Source organism: Rhineura floridana, chromosome 11 (genome assembly GCF_030035675.1).
Source record: "Rhineura floridana isolate rRhiFlo1 chromosome 11, rRhiFlo1.hap2, whole genome shotgun sequence".
In the NCBI taxonomy this organism is placed as follows: domain Eukaryota; kingdom Metazoa; phylum Chordata; class Lepidosauria; order Squamata; family Rhineuridae; genus Rhineura; species Rhineura floridana.
In genome coordinates this window covers 60,165,747-60,183,284 of record NC_084490.1, presented here as the reverse complement: position 1 = coordinate 60,183,284, position 17,538 = coordinate 60,165,747, and the positions used below count along the sequence as shown (strand labels likewise).

The following is a 17,538-nucleotide window of genomic DNA, read 5'->3' as shown; positions in this document are numbered from 1 at the left end:
AAAACATCAAGTAAAGACTAATTTAGATGAAAGATTTTGTACAGTCTGTGCAGGGAGATCTACACCTTCCTCACATTCTAATTAACCGAGGGCATCAAACAGAATACATGTGAGGTGATTTATATAAAATATTTCTAGGCCTCTTTTAAGGTTAAAACCCTCTCCAAGCAGTTTATGAAATGAAAATAATACAAGCACAATTAATAAAAGCCAATGTTCATAGCATAACAAACATCCAGCGCACAAATCCAATCCAGTGTCACTTGCTTTAAATATAGGTGACCCTTTTAGCATATGCATTCTTAACAGATAGCTAAAAGACACCTGCCTAAGGCTTCCTGAATATGGAAAACATAAGGATGCTTTCAAGGCCAGAATGTCAATCTAGGAACATTTGAAAGTCAGGCATTCTAAGCCAGAGATGGTCAGTTGGTAGGATGTAGCGTGGACTTGGTTCTTTAAGCAACTTTAACTATTCCATGGAGGTTTTACCAAAGTTAACTTAAAACAGTTTTGCTCAGTTTGATTTGCAAGGAAAATCAGCAGTGAGTTTCTCTATGTATTTCACAGAAATTACATTTTTATTGCCATCTCATACTTATTTGGGAACAACAAAAAATCACTGCCATTGTGCCTGGGCCATGCAAGGAAGACAGAACCGGACAAACAGAGTGCCCCCCCCCTCCATCAGCTGCCATCAGATGAAAGATTTTATTTTTCACAGGCTGCCTTCCACCAACCATCCTAATACTCCCTGGTGTCTCCTTGAAAACACCACTTGGTAATGTGGGGTTTGGCTCTTAGATGTGGGGTGGATATGTATTAATAGTGACCACAAGGTTTTATAAATCAAGAACAAAAGGTATTGTTTGCTCTAAGGAAGATCTTGAGCATTAATGGTTTGTAGGAGGAGGTAGGAAAGGCAAAGCTGTCCCCAATGATAAGCTGGGGCTCTCAAGTCCAAGAGCTACTGCTCTATTCAGATGCTGCTGCTCTTATCTCTTTATCTAAAATAGGTCTTAATCATTTATTACATATTTTTATGACTTACTGCAAGGATAACTGGTTGACAATCAATTTCAGTAAACAAAGGTTGTGGTTTTCTCCAGATGTGTATCAATAAATAAGTGGATAATTGATGGACAGCAGACTGAGCAGATCAAGAAGTTTAGATATTTGGGCACTATGTTTTTCCTCTACACTCTTCTGGGTCACCCATAGATGGACTGCATGGCAGGCAGCCCAGAATACCATCAAGGCAGTATTCCACTTTTTTATAGTAATGGGGCACAATTTATTCCTGCTGCCTTACAGGTAATTCAGAGCCAAAAACTTGTCTCAGTTGTCGTACAGAGTCCCCATATGGATTCAAGGATTTAATCCAACTGTTGACAGTATTCTTTCAAACTTCTTGCACTCTCTTTTTGGAATGCCAAGGTGTGTTGTAGCTGTCAGCCTATGGCTGGACTTGCATCTATTGAATGCAAGGTTTGGTCCCCCACCTTCAGATATTGGCTCAATACTGTTTATGCTGACCCATCTTTCTGATATTTGTATCTTCTTCAGAAATATGTTTTTAACAGTTCATGGTAAAAGCTTTCATTACTAAACTGCATCTATTAGGCCTCTTCATGGATTTCTTCTGCACATACTTATAGTGCTGCTAAATTTACTTTAGATCAACGGATTAAAGATACCGATTTTCAATATTCTGTATCAAATGCTCACAGAATTTGCTCCCCAGTCCATCTTGATTTGACTTTTGAGTTTCCTCGATATGCCAGATATCTGGATAATTTGACCACCCGAATGTATCACCATGTCTTCTCCAGGGCTAGAGGTAACTGTCTCCCTTCTGCAATATTGGAAGGGTGTCATCAGGGCATCCAATATGAGGATCACCTGTGTCCTTGTGGAGATGAAGTTATTGAAACCTTGGGTTATGTCCTTTTGGTGTGTAATTTTTAGAGAGAGGAATGTAATAGGTTACTTTGCTCTGTTATGAGGAATTACCCTGTTAGGACATTGGAATTGTATATAAAATATTTCTTGGTTGATACAAATAAGTTAATGACAGAGTTAGTAGCAAAGTTCTTCTTCTCTGCTCAAAAGACTCATAAGATTGTCATTTCTTCCCAACTGCAACCCTAAATTTATTATTTTGTGTTATATTATATTTTAAGTATGTATATGTTTTATTGGGTCTGTGACTAATCTATATAATAAACTGAACACAACATTCTTCTTAGGAAAAAGGTTTTAACATATGAAAGGTTACATGTACACAAGGCAATCCCCAAAGCAACAAAGAGTACAGAAATTAGCGTAGGATAAACACATCTGGCTATCCCTTAACTCAACAGGTTTCTAATGGATAAAGACTTGCATAGAATATTACAAGCATGTGGTGTTTCCTTTGTGTACTCAAACCCACCTTGATCTGCAGTCTCTTTCAAGACCCTTACTAGATATACCCTTGGGCTATGTGATCTCTCAAAGCTCAATCCACAAACATTTCAAAGCATCAAAGACAAACAATTGTCTCAATCAATTACCTAGGGAGGTGGCGGGCTTTCCTACACTGGAGGCATTCAAGAGGCAGCTGGACAGCCTATGCTTTAATTTGGATTCCTGCACTGAGCCCTCAATGGCCCTTATAGGCCCCTTCCAACTCCACGATTGTATGATTCTGTGATAATCCTATGACACGCATGGCTTATCTGCAACAAACTTTCCTAATGAATTTGTGACATCTATTAAATCTGTTAAATCCCAAACTAACTACATAAGGATTTTTATTTCTTTTTAAACAGTCCAAATCCCTCACAATGCTCTTTAAAGATTTCAGGAGGCACGTTAGTTTTTCTGACTCATCCCCAATCAATGACTTCCCATCACACGAGATCACACATTCCATACTAATGATGTCCACATGGACTGCCAGCTGACACTAATAGAATTATATTCTGAGAAATTGATTTGCTCCAGCTCCCAGACCAATAATATGGAGGATATAGTGGTCCATAGAAGAATTCACACGTTGGCTACCTATCTCTTCCCTAAAAACCAGTGGCTTTCAATCAGAGAATTGCAAAATGACTGATGCCATGGCTGTCTTTTGGAGAGAAAGTCAAGTAATGTATAAGCATTAAAAATGGTCCCCATGCTGAAGATGGATTGTGAGTCCAGAAAAATCAAGGCCAATGCCCTAGATTTACTGTTACAGTAAAGCATAAGAAACAAACCTGAGCAAGTTCATAATATCCAGCTGAGCAGGCTAAACAAAGTAGACTTTCCCCTTCTTCAGTGTGTTCATTTACACTACGCCCTTCAATTAGCAATTTTCGCACAGCATTTACATCGCCTTCTGAACAAGCTTCTGCCAAACTGCGGCTATGAAGAGAAAGAGGAAATTGTGATTAGCAACACATCAGTGTTTTGAAGTGGCAACACTGAAATCCCATCAAATACAAACTTAAACATGCCAACTGGATACAGTGGAATGTAGGTGATGTAATAGATAGCCACTTTTTTAAAAAAGTGAAGATTACTATAGTATATATAATGGTCATCATCACGACAGATGCTATTGGATGTCGCTGATTCATAGGGTCGCCATAAGTCATAATTGACTCGAAGGCACATAACAACAAGTAGCTGCCCATGGTTCGTTCAAAATTACCAATATAACTGGAGTTTTAGGTACTAGTCCTTTGGCCCAAGGAAACGGACACCAGGGATGGTTGTGTATTTTATTTATTTATTTATTTATTTATTTTATTTTATTTTATTTTATTTATATCCCACCCTTCCTCCCAGCAGGAGCCCAGGACAGCTTATAATGAACTAGGCCTCCTGGAACACAATGGAGAGATGAAATGCTTTGTCTGGCTAGGTCTGTACGTCAATCTTCCTCAACCTCCACCGAAAGCATCTTGATTAAAATTAATGGGGTAAGTAATAAAAGGAATGTGGTGCTAGGAGTCTACTACCGACCATCCAATCAAGGAGAAGACGAGAATATAACTTTTGAAAAGCAAATTGCCAATGTTTCAAGGAGGCATGATGTAGTAGTAATGGGGGACTTCAATTATCCCGATATCTATTGGGAGACAAACTCTGCCAAACACGGCCCCTCCAAGAAATTTCTGACTTGTGCTGGAGATAACTTTCTCCTACAGAAAGTGGAGGAAGCAACCAGAGGATCAGCTATCCTGCACTTTATTCTAACCAATAGAGATGATTTGGTGGATGAAGTGGCAGTTACGTGAACTCTGGGGGAAAGTGACCACACCATACTTGAATTCTTGTTTTTAACAGAAGCAAAAGCTGAGAGTAGCTATACACGCACCCTGGACTTCAGGAAAGCTGATTTTAATAAACTCAGAACAATTGTAAGTACGGTTCCATGGCAAGCGACCCTAATGAGAAAAGGAGTCCAAGATGGGTGGGAGTTTCTAAAAAAAAATTCTAAAAGCGCAATGGCAAGCAATTCCAACAAGGAAAAAAGGTGGAAAACAGCAGAAGCACCCAATGTGGCTTCACAAAAAGCTTAGAGATGACCTGAAAACAGAAAAGGACACATACAGGAAGTGGAAACAAGGCCAGGCCACAAAGGAAGAGTACAGGCAGGTATCATGGAATTGCAGGGATGGTGTCAGGAAGGCTAAAGCTGAGAATGAGCTGAGGCTAGCGAGGGATGCTAAAAGCAACAAAAAAAGCTTTCTTCAGGTACGTCCATAGTAAAAGACATCCATAGTAAAAGAGAAGAAATGGTGGCACAGCTACTCAATGAGGATGGCAAAATGACAACAGAGGAGAAAGAAAAGGCAGAAGTGCTCAATTCCTACTTTGGCTCAGCCTTCTCCCAAAAAAGGGTCTATGACCCTCCCGGGAAGCATGAAGTAGAAGGGGCAGGACTGGAGCTTGAGATTGGTAGACAAATGGTCAAGGAATACCTAATTACTGTGAACAAGTTCAAATCAGCAGGGCCTGATAAACTGCATCCTAGAGAATTGAAGGAACTGGCTGAAGAACTCTCAGAACTGCTGTCTATTACCTTTGCGAAATCATGGAGGACTGATGAAGTGCTGGATGACTGGAGGAGAGCTAATGTTGTCCCTATCTTGAAAAAGGGCAAAAAGGAGGAACAGGGGAACTACAGACCAGTCAGCCTAACATCAATCCCTGGAAAAACTCTGGAGCAGATGATAAAGCAGTCAATCTGTAAGCACCTTGAAAACAATGCAGTGATTACTAGGAGCCAACATGCATTAATGAAGAACAAATCCTGCCAAACTAATCAAAAGTTTTAGGCCTGTGGACAGGGTCCACAAATCTGGTTGGCAATAGCAACCTCCCCATGCCTCTGATGATATCTCCTCTGCCCAAATGCCAAATACAAACATCCCCTTCCCTCAGTCCTTTGCAAATTTCTGAGAACTTGGAGAGGGAGGGGGTCTTTCACTATGCTTGATATGCTTGATATGAAAATTTAATCCTGCCTTTGCTGCCAAGTCCTGTGGCACAAGCAGATAACTCGAGGAAAAAAGAACTGTTCTCACTTTTAATGATGGGTTTTGCAGAAGCCAGAAACCACAAGAGATATTTGCCAGAAGACTCAGAGTAGTAACTGATGGTGACCCAAAAAATGCCTAGCTACTAAGTCATGCCAAGATTTATGGACCCCTTCTTCTGGCGATTACAAGCTCATTCCAATATGTACTGCTTTATCATTCTTGACATCCCTAGTGCCAAATGGGTTAAATAAGAAATAACATTTGTTTAATAGTATGGATAATTTAGTAGACAATTTTGTTTTAACCATCGTAAACATGTTAAGGAACAGCTGTGAACACTTGTTAGAACAAGCTTTGGTGAAGCAAACACTCACTTGTCCATCTGCCCTGCATTTGCTGTACTTTCAGCTCTCATTCTGGTGAGTGCAGCAGCAGCTTCATCCAACGCACAGCTGACCGAAGAAGTCAATCTGCGAAGCACCTCAGGATCTGCAAAGGCTTTTCCATCGGCTGTGGATAATTTACCTATTCCTTTTATTTGAGGGCATAAAGCCAATGGATAAGCAGTTTTTATATGGGAAAAAGAAGAATAAAGACAACTTGAGCTCATACAAAAAACTAGAAAAAGCCTATTCATTTTATAGTATTGGGGAAGGCTGACAAGGTTAAAGCACTGAATGTGCAATGTAGAAATTCCTTAAAGATACCATTTTGAAGTAGTCAGTAACCGCATTGGAAGTTATTGACTAGTATATGCTTCATGACTATAACAAGTTCACTCTTTCTTATTTCAGAGAGCTACCACTCCTGGGCTTTGCCTTTGGAATAAGAACCCAGAATTACCACTCACCCAAATATGGATTGAACTAATGAGAAAGCAGTCTGTTGTTATACACCACTTTTAAATTTAAGTTTCCAGAGCAGCCATCAAAACAAACATAACATTTAATATATAACAAAAAGTCAAAAAATAAACCTGCATTAGCGATTAAATTAATAAAACCTTCATATAACACAATATAAAGCTGTTTGTCCAAAAGTTATCAACAGCTAAAAACAAGTTTACTCTTTGCTAAAACCTAAAAAAATCAAAAAGGCATTGGCAAATAAACTAGTCTATCTGGCATCTAAGGTTTGGCAAAGATGGCACCAGGCAGACCTCGGGAGGGGTATTCCTTAAATGGGGTAGGGTACCCCATGTCTGATGGCGGAGACATTGGATAAGGGCCTCTGGTGAGGGTCAGAATACCGGCCAGGTTTGTATGGGAGTAGGCAGTCATTCAGCTACCAAGAAGTTGTATAATCTCCCATTCTGAACTGAGGCCAGAAATAAATGGGAAGGCAGTGGAGCTGTTTTAACGCTTGTAAGATGTGTTCTTGGCGCCTAATACCAACCAGCAACCTGGCTACTCCATATGCATCCATTGTAGTTTCTGAATAAATTTTAAAAGGCAGCTCAAGGGAAAAAAGCTACTGTTTGGGGGCCCAAAAGAACTCACAGTGTCCTCAGACACCCACCAAGGCACCTTGCCCTTCTCAGTTTTTTAAAATTGAGATTTTTTGGCATTTTTGTTGTTGTTTGGTGAGGATTGCCTTTTCTTTTCTTGAAGGGGTCCTTGTCTGCTTATTTTGTTTGCATTTCATTGTGTGTGTGTGTTAAGAAATGTTTTACCTATTCTTTGCGGGTAGGGTTTCTGAGCACTGCCAGTTCTCCTTCTGAAAATGGGTATGTAATGTTGCTCATGACAGTTCCTGGGGTTTCCAAATGTGCCCCCAGGCCCAACAAAGTTGGGGACCCTTGACGTAGTTCAATTTGAATGTTACCAGGGCATGAGTAACTATGGATAGGCTATACAGTATCTAATCTCACCATTAAATTATCTTGAGAACAGAAATGCATACCCTTTCAAAATTAGAGCAAAAGTTTTCGGTATTTACCTGCAGCTTCCAGTAAAGCTTCTAACCTAGCTTGGGTTTCTGGGTCTACTGTTCTTAGATCAGCACCATCAGCAGTACTTGACAGCAGCAATTTTGAAGCTGTCTCCAGCATTGGATTTTCCAGGTCATCCTGATCCAAAATGAATGACTCCACCTAAGAGAGACAAAGTTTAACACTCAACTTTTGATTTTATGACAAAATGCCCTTATGATGTCTTCAATATATAATTGCATACATTATATATTTTAGATATATATTCAAAAATCACAATATAACCCATCCATACAGACTTGCTTCCAAAACATCTGCCTGCCAGTCTTATTTCTGAAAACCATTAAGTTTTCCACAGTACCATGGACCATGAAGTTAATCAGCTTCTCCCTTCTGATGAAGTGGACAAGGTGCTTTCAACTCTAAAGCCAACCACCTGCTTACTCGACCCTTGACCATCGTGGCTCCTTATGAGCTGTAAAGATAGACTGGGTGAGAGGATCGGGATGGTGGTTAACACATCGCTTGAAGAGGGAATAATGCCATCAGCGCTTAAGGAGGCAATAATAAAACCTATTTTAAAGAAACCCTCCTTGGATCCTCATGATCTCAACAACTTCCGCCCAGTCTCAAACCTGCCATTCTTAGGCACGACGATTGAGCGGGTGGTGGCGAAACAGTTGCAAGCACACTTGAAGGAAGCGGATTATCTAGATCCATTTCAATCGGGTTTCAGGCCTGGGCATGGGACTGAAACAGCCTTGGTCGCCTTGGTAGATGATATGAGGAGGGCATGGGATAGGAACGAAGGTACCTTCCTTGTCCTCCTTGATCTCTCAGCGGCTTTTGATACCGTTGACCACGGTATCCTTTTGGACCACCTGAAGAGGCTGGGCATAGGAGGCACTGTATTACAGTGGTTCCGGTCCTTCCTCTCTGGTAGGTACCAAAGAGTAGAACTGGAGGAGGAGGTTTCAGATCCGTGGCCTCTCACTTGTGGGGTGCCACAGGGTTCTATCCTCTCCCCGATGCTATTCAACATCTATATAAAGCCGCTGGGAGCAATCATCAGGAGATTTGGGCTGCAGTGTCATCAATATGCAGATGACATGCAGCTCTATCTCTCATTTAAATCTTCACCGAGGTTGGCTGTAGAAACCATGTCCAAGTGCCTGGACTCGGTGAGTGACTGGATGGGAAGGAACAAGCTGAAGCTGAATCCTGACAAAACCGAGGTACTGTTTGTGGGAGACAAGGGAAGGCTGGGGGATGTGGACCTGGTGTTCAATTGGGTACGATTGCCCCTAAAGGACCAGGTCCGCAGCCTGGGGGTCATTCTTGACTCCCAGCTGTCCATGGAGGCTCAAGTCTCGGCTGTGAGCAGGGCAGCGCTGTATCAACTGCATCTGATACGGAGGCTGCGCCCCTACCTTCCCAACCATTTGCTCCCACCGGTGGTACATGCCCTGGTCACCTCTCGCTTAGACTACTGTAATGCGCTCTACGTGGGGTTACCCTTGAAAACGGTCCGGAAATTGCAACTGGTACAGAATGCGGCAGCTCGTATGATCAAGGGTAGCTGCCGACAAGATCATATAACTCCAGTTACATTGGTTACCAGTTGTTTACCGGGCCCAATTCAAGGTGTTGGTTTTGACCTTTAAAACCCTATACGGTTTGGGCCCAGTTTATCTGAAGGAGCGCCTCCAGCACCGTCAGGGATGCCGCTCGACAAGATCAGCCTCTCAAGACCTTCTCTCGATCCCACCGGTTAAATCAGCTAGGCTGGTGAGGACCAGAGAGAGGACTTTCTCAATATTGGCCCCCACCCTATGGAATTCCCTCCCAAATGATCTCCGACATGCCCCCTCTATGATGAGCTTCCGCCGGACTTTAAAGGCCTGGCTCTTCAGGCAGGCTTTTGGGATGGGTTGAAATTTTTACTGTATGTTTTAATATTTTAATGTTTATGGTACGCTTAATGTCTAATGTATTATTCTGTTTTGTACGTCGCCCAGAGTGGCTGGGTAACCAGCCAGATGGGCGACTAATATATCCATAAATAAATAAATAAATAAATAAAATCATTGAGAATGATTTCTGGTGTCTAAATGTATTGGTTTCTTCTGCACCCCTGCCTTCTGCCTAAAAACATCAAGCATAGCTACTTATGCATCCCCTCTCCATGTGCCACTTCATCCCTAACCTGATGTAACTTCACATTAGTAAAGGACTTATGACTCTAGTCACTATGAATGACATTGCAACAACGTGGCTTAATTTAAGACTGACTGAGTAACTGCAGGCCTCATATTGTCTTTTGCATAGTTTAACATTTTTGCAGAGTAAGGAATAACGAAGCTCAAATGTCTTTACCATGTAGAGCAGGGCCTCGCTTGAAAGGCAAGGATAAACACAGAAATCAAATTCAGAAGCATGTTTCAAACTCAGTCTTCTAATGTTTCAGCCAGGGAAAAATCACCAGGGGAAACTAAGGGACTGATAAAGCATATTTCAATTTTGAAAGTCTAAAATAAAACACCTCATTCCATTCCTCCTTGTCACAATTAGTTACTCTAGCACAGACAGAACCCATAAAAGAACATTGCAGACCCACCTCAAAACAACAATGTAATGTATAATTGTCAATAATAGACTTTTTTCATGCAATATGAAGTTCACAGAAAGCGATTAATATGAAATACTTTTCAAAATTAGTCTTCAGCAATTTGCCATTTTTAATTATGTTCCACCACTTTATTATTGAACATCCAATAGAAAGTACATCTTTTACTGTATTAAAAACTCTCAACTTCCACCAATGCATTTTAAAAACCACATACTGTCACAAATATAAATGAAGGTCATTTGTTGTAAAACAGATACATCTGAATATTAGCTTAAGTGGTTATGTAAAACTGAGGTATTTTCTTCATCACAAAGTCTAAGTAATCAGCTCTGTACATTAGGGTAAATTTATTTCTTAACGTAAGGCATCTAGAGCACAGAGCTTGCCATCATCCATAAAGACTACATAATTGACATAAAGTTCCTCAAAATTACAAAGGAACTTTATTCACTCTTTTAACTGTTCTTTTCTTTCTTTTTTGCTATTTGCAAATTATTTTAAGAATTATATGTTTCACCTTTCTGCCAGGCTGGGATGGGTGGGATGCCATAAATCCCCGGCTATACATGGTGCCAGCAGGAGCCTGCCGGTGCCACCAGGGGTCCTCCAGGGAAAGCCAGACCATCAGATGGAAGGCCACCGAAAGCCCTGAAAACAGGGCATTCCAGGAGCATGGGGTGGGAGGAGCCGTGGGGGAAACTTACACAAGACCCTCCTCATGTTCAGAGCCCTCCCCTGGGTCCCGTTCCACCCCAAAAGGCCGGTGCAGTAAAAAATTGTAGTAGGCCTCTACAGGGAGTGCTTACTCCCCAGGAGGCTGATTTGTGGGAGCCAGCACTCCTCCTCCGCCAGTCCCTCGGCATTTGGATTGCTCTGCCCGTTTTATACATTGAAACCTTACTATATACACCATGGGTGGCTAACCTGTTATCCTCCTGATGTTGCTGTACTACAGATGCCATCATTCCTTACCACTGGACATCCCGACTGGGGCTGCTAGTCCAACAACACCCGGAGGGCAATAGGTTAGTCCAAGAGAATATAATGAAACTTTAAAATCTTCTTAGTTAAGAAAATACCAGAAGTTTTAAATTTGTGTTCCACTTGCTATAGCCAAAGTTTCCAATGCCTGCAAAAAGTAAGGATGACAGAGGACTACCACTTACTATCTTTGTAAAATTAATATGTATACAAGGGACCAAATAAAGTCCTTTGTATACACATTCTTGCAGTTGGAATTTTGTTAATTCATTTGATAAAGCAGTCTTCAATATCAATGCTCTGAAAACCTGACAAAAATGTTTTTACTTCTCTGTCAAATGTTCTTTTGGCATCTTCAGTTTCATAAAATTAATGAATTAATAACAATTAATGGATGACAAGTAACAGGCAACCTTTGCAAAGTTGCAATTAATATTTTTCAGGTGATTGTCGCTAGTAAGTGTGTGAGAATGTACATATATGCTTAACTGATTTGTAAAAGGTAGAGTAAAATAAAACCACAAAAACACATAATAATCAAAACCAAAAATTTGTTTATTTGATCATCACAGACAAAGCTAAAAATTTTATGTCAACTCACAGTACAAGTGAATGCAAAATCCTATACTCACGTTTCCATGAAGGGGAGGGGGATGCTGTAGTTACATTCTGTAAATGTTTGTACTGTCCAAATGGTCCCCAGCTTGGGAGATGTGTGGGTTTGGAAGCAGGGGACTATCATTTTATTTTTTCATGACTCGTTGAATTCAAAGGGATAGAAATTACTTACACCAGGTCCTCAGCTAGTGTGTATTTCCACCATGTTTGGGATGTGTACATGAAATGACGATCAGAATTCAGCATGGGTGTACTCTTCCCCATGCTACACTTATCCCGCCCATGACTCTATGCCATTTTTAAGGATCTGCAGTAGAACAGCTCAGCCAATAATGGCTTTCTGCAGTGTACAAATGCATTTCTACAAGTGTGTTGCCAATAAAGACAGTGGATCTGTACTTCCAGTGGCATCTGAAGTCTTCTGCTTCACCCTAATGCTTCGCAACCAGTAAGAATAAGTACATGGTTGCATTGTTAGTGTCCTTAAGTTTAAATACTTATGGGTATTGGGACAGAAAATTAAAATGGGTATCTTTTAAAATCAACAACCGAAATACAAGTCAATAAACACACTAAATCAGATCACATTTTTAGAGCATTAGAAAAATTTCCATACAACCCACACCACTGGTTCTACACTAGATCTAGTTTGATCACTTGGCTTTAATCTGTTAGCTAGAATACTCAACAAGGTCTTAAAATCACTGTTTTTGTATGAGGTATACTCTAAATCTAGAACAGTCATCCCCTCTATATTGCCAATGAGCCACTTTCTTCTTCCTTTAGAAAACATTTTCCTTGATAACTAGAGCTTCATCTTGTTTGTACCTCCACTAACTTTTAACCCATGACTGCCTCATCCTCATTCTACTCCTCTACCATCCTAGGCCTTGACAGACCTACTAATTATTACTATTCCCACTGGGAAAGCACCTCCCTTTGCAACAGGAGGCAGGTTTATTTATTTAATCAATTTCTAGACATCCATCCATCCATCCATCCATCTGCGCTCTCTCTCTCTCTCTCTCTCTCTCTCTCTCTCTCTCTCTCTCTCTCAATGGTTTACAAAGTAAACCATAGGTGGTACCTAACTAGGTCATACTCCGAGTAGATTCATTGAAATCAATGAACTTATCTACCAATCTCAGTGGATCTGCTCCCAAATATGACTCCATAAAATTACAAGGCTAAAATAAATACATACTGTCAATATCACAATAAACATCCAAAATCAAAATACTGAGCAGTGCAATCTAAAACTTAACAAGGGGAAATACCCAAACAAATAGATAAGTTTTTAATAGGCATCTAAGAAAATTTATAGTTGACCTTCTCAGACTGCATGGGAGAGGGTGTTCCAGCGTTTTCCACCAGCTCTTCCAAAGGAAGGGGCATCCCTGCCTGCAAAGACCACAAATGCAAAGAGCAGGTGACATCCCTCAACCCATCAACTGCAAGAACACTGGGGGTGGGGTACAAATGACAACATAAAAGCATTTAGAACTATAATTGTGGACAAACTGAGAGACATGGAGGACAAGACACAGGAACCTACTAGGAGCTCCCCCCTGCGAGATATAAAAAAAGAAGTGCCTTCCTAAGGCGAATATCCAGTGTGGCCAGGCTGTCTATGATCTAAACATCACCTGCACCCAAGGTTGAATCCAGTGGGCAGAATATGTCAATCTAAAGTATGAACCAAAGAATGAACTAAGACTCTCTTAACTGCCCTGCATTTCTCTTCTACAGGAGGAACTTCCATAGAAAGCTGTGGAGGTAACTGCCCCACCCTCCAATGGAATGGGCCATGACATGACCTCTGTTGGGGGAGGCCTTTTGCACACATTCATGCCAGCAGGAAGACATGTGACTGCTGGAGTCAGGTAATCCAATCCAGACAGAATTAGCACGCTTGACACACAACCAATTTTATGCCAGCTCCTCTCTTTGAACAGAAAGATAGCAAACAAAGTTGCTGTGACCTGCAGAAGTTAACCTTTAGCATGCATGACAAGTCAGGCCATAGAAACACCCCCATGAAGAAATGCAAAATGCAGGATGAAAAGAGAGAGAAAGGTATCTTCTGGCAGATCTGTTGGCTGCAAGAAAAATCACTTTCAAAAAGGCCAGCACCTTAAACAGAGCATCACGCTATAGGCTGAAGGGAAGGCCCCATCAGGGCAGCTAAGAACTCAGTTCCGTTTACAGGTCAATAAACAGTGTACTGGAGACAGGCTAAGAAGAGCTGTCAGCTTCAAGAATCTATGAACTCTTAGCTGATTAGAAACAGCCCTCTCCCCTGACACCTCAACACATCATTCAGAGCAGCAGTCTGTCTCTTGAGACTGCTGGTGCTAAAACCTCTGTTTCTAAGAAATCCAAGATATCCTGAATGCTCACTCTCCAGATTCCTAACCACTTCCCTAACACTCAGGATGAGACAATGTTATTGCCTTGGGGACCCCAAGGAATGGGCGACTCACTACCTTATCCATGTCATGAGAAAGATTTAGCCAATAATCCAGGGAATGAATGTATCAGCTGAGATCAGTCCATATTGACTTAGACTTGACTTGTCTGCACAATCTCTCCTTTCAATAGCCTCCCACTTCTTACAAACCAAGATGTCTGGCTAGGGAGTATGGCATTAGAGGGCTATGAGTCCTATCAATAGGACCTATTCCCTCTACCTGCCCCTATAGAAAGCACAAAGAAAGAGAGCCACACTGGGCACAAGGGCTATGGGGTTCTCACCTCCCCCCACCAATCCATGTATTTCCTTAAGTACCAGAGCTTTTCTCTCCACTGTAAATGTTCAGGAAAGTCTTTATCCACACTAAATGTGATCTGAGGGCTTATGATGCAGGCACCTTCCTGAAGCTAAGCGAAGGTTTTAATTATATTTCATATGACTTATGTTTTTAATATGCTGTGAATTGCCTTGGGAAGGTTAATTCTCAAAAGGCAGCCTATAAACACTGAAAATACATACATAATTATATCTCTCTCTCCACACACAGAGACACAGACAGGTCTGAGTTTAGTCAGGAGCCTGGATGGGAGACTGCTTGGGAACCCCATACATGCCAACTTCATTTCCATGACAGAAGGGGAAGATGTACTAATTAAATGAGGCTGAAAGAGGAAGGAGAGGGAGGTAGCAAAGAGCCCAGCATTCCTGCGCTTCTCCCATCCACAAGTACACCACAATGATTTCCTGCTGTTCTACTCTCCTGCAGGGTCTGGTAATCCAAGCCAGCCCCAAACAATTGATGCTTCTGCCATGTCTGCAACATGTTTATGTTTAGAGGAAGGGTGCTTGTTCTGCCACCCTGCCTCGGAGGGAGGAGCACTGGTGCAATATTGACCCTCGACTCAACAGCCATTTGTCCAGTGAGTGTCAAAGTAATGCGCCTATGCTCTGAAACCTGTCCTATCAGCAATGGGTGGAGACTAGAGGGCCAAGCCTAATCACTGCTCTGTGTGTGTGCATCTGACTAGTTCCTCCTATTCATCCTGACTGCATAGGGCACTTTTGCTTTGCTAAAACAGCCTGGGAGGGAAAGGAAAGCAAGAAAGAGGGGTGGCTGTTTTTTCTTGGAAACTGATAATAGCAAGCTTGAACAGATTCAGCAAGAAACCTGCTTCACCATCGCTATGCAGGACTAATCTGGGAGAGCTAATGCAAGGTGCTGTGCCCTGCCTCCTGATCCAAAGGAGGTGGTCTCCCCAAAGGATCTAGAATGTCCTCCACCTATTCCATCCAACTGCAGCAGAGGAAGGAATAGAAATGATGCAGGGCCCCTCCATTGGCGCAACAGAGAGACCAGCCACTCTTGGAGCCTCCTTTTTGGCGCTTTTCCACCCAGTTGGTCATTAGATGAAATTGCAACTAAGAACTTGTTCCTGAGTTTTTGACCTCCTCTCTCTCAATCGTCTATTTGTGTGCCATGTCCTTTTAGATTATAAACCTGAGGGCAGGGTCTGTAGCTTTTAGTTATCAGTAAGTCACTTTGGGAGCCTTTTTGGTTGATGGAGGTCACATCCACACCATATATTTAAAGCACATGGCTTCTCCCAAAGAATCTTGGGAACTGTAGTTTGTAAAGTCTGCTGGGAATTGTAACTATGGGGGTGAATTACAGTTCCCAGGATTTGGGGGTGGGTGGGAATGAATGTACTTTAAATGTGTAGGTGTGACCTGAAGAGATTTAAAAAAAATATATGAAGAGACTGGAAGAGGAGATTAATATTTATTAGAGAGCTTTTGGACATAAAGAAACCAAACTTGTTTTGGAGGTCCTCATTCTACAATTACAAGAGCTGTCTTGAGGTTTAAAGCAAATTTATTATGCATTTTTCAGCTGAAATTGGGACTATTGCAGCTTAGCAACTTTGCTCTGTAAGTCAATAAACTGCAGTTGGGAAAATTGAGCAATATTCTGAAGCACAAGCATATGGTTCAGACTCTCCTAAAACCAGTTATTTTGTTTAATTAAACATTAAAGAACTATTAGCCCAAACAATTTATATTCTGCAGAATGAGCAGAATTTGATACGTTATAGAACCAGCAAAGAGATGTAGGCTCAAATACAATCTTCTTTTATTTCTTTACTTCCTACCACAGCATAGTGATAAATAACACACACACACTCACAGAATTCTCTTCAATATACCTCTTCCTACTAATTGCATGCACAGAGAGAGGTACATTTCTTGGACATGTCAATGCTGTCATACAGCCAATGCCAGATAGCAGAAGATGACTCATATGCCTAAGGTAGCAGAAGACACATTTGAAATTCAGCCTCCTCAAACCTGCCAAGCAAACACATTCTCTAGTCTCATAACACAGGCAATTTATAAACAGTTTAAATTTTTATCAAGATTCCATGATATCACTGAGGCTCATAGAACTGTTAGGAACAGCCTGCAGACAGACAGCCTTCAGTCATTTCATATCTCAAACTTGGTCCTCTATAGCAAAGTGGGAAAGCTGATGCATTTCAACATGCACTATTATTTTATGCCACATATATCGCTTTATGGCCAAGACATAAATGGACTTCCCCAAAATTTATTTATTTATTTAATTACATTTTTAGACCGCCCTATAGCATTGAGCTCTCAGGGCAGTGTACAACAGGATAAAACACATTTAAAATACGAGCAAGTGTGAATTTCATTATACAGTTATAAAAACATTTTAAGCACAAGATTAAAAAATTAAAATAAGCATTACAATTACAAAATTTAAACTTAATATGCCATTTAAAATGCCTGGGCAAAGAGGTAGGTTTTTACCTGGCGCCGAAAAGATAGCAGAGAAGGCGCCAGGCGTATCTCGTCAGGGAGGGCATTCCATAATTCGGGGGCCACCACTGAGAAGGCTCTAGATCTAGTTGTCGTTCTCCGGGCCTCCCTATGAGTCGGGACCCGGAGAAGAGCCTTCGAAGTCGAGCGAAGCGAACGGGTAGGCACATAGCGGGAGAGGCGTTCCACCAGGTATTGCGGTCCGATGCCATTTAAGGCTTTATAGGTAAGAACCAACACTTTGAATTTGGCCCGGAAACATATTGGTAGCCAGTGCAGTTGGGCCAGAATAGGTGTTATATGGTCGAATTTCTTTGTCCCAGTAAGAACTCTGGCCGCAGCATTCTGCACTAGCTGACGTTTCCGAATCGTCTTCAAAGGTAACCCTACGTAGAGTGCATTACAGTAATCCAATCTAGAGGTTACCAGAGCGTGAATAACTGAGGCGAGGTTCTCCCTATCCAGATAGGGTCGTAGTTGGGCTACCAGCCAAAGCTGGTAGAACGCATTCCGTGCCACCGAGGCTACCTGAGCCTCAAATGACAGG

General features: G+C 41.5%; 1 protein-coding gene across 6 annotated transcripts in view; it reads right to left on the bottom strand.

The window, feature by feature from the left end:
- ANKRD17 (ankyrin repeat domain 17) overlaps positions 1 to 17,538 on the bottom strand; it is a 145,853-nt gene that overhangs the window by 61,378 nt on the left and 66,937 nt on the right. For all 6 annotated transcript variants that reach the window (XM_061589849.1, XM_061589851.1, XM_061589850.1 and 3 more), the window contains exons 2-4: positions 7,458 to 7,611; positions 5,894 to 6,050; positions 3,246 to 3,393 (exon numbers count right to left, since the gene is read on the bottom strand). In XM_061589849.1, the coding sequence (XP_061445833.1) occupies positions 3,246 to 3,393; positions 5,894 to 6,050; positions 7,458 to 7,611 (459 nt within the window). The remainder of the gene's footprint in view (positions 1 to 3,245; positions 3,394 to 5,893; positions 6,051 to 7,457; positions 7,612 to 17,538) is intronic.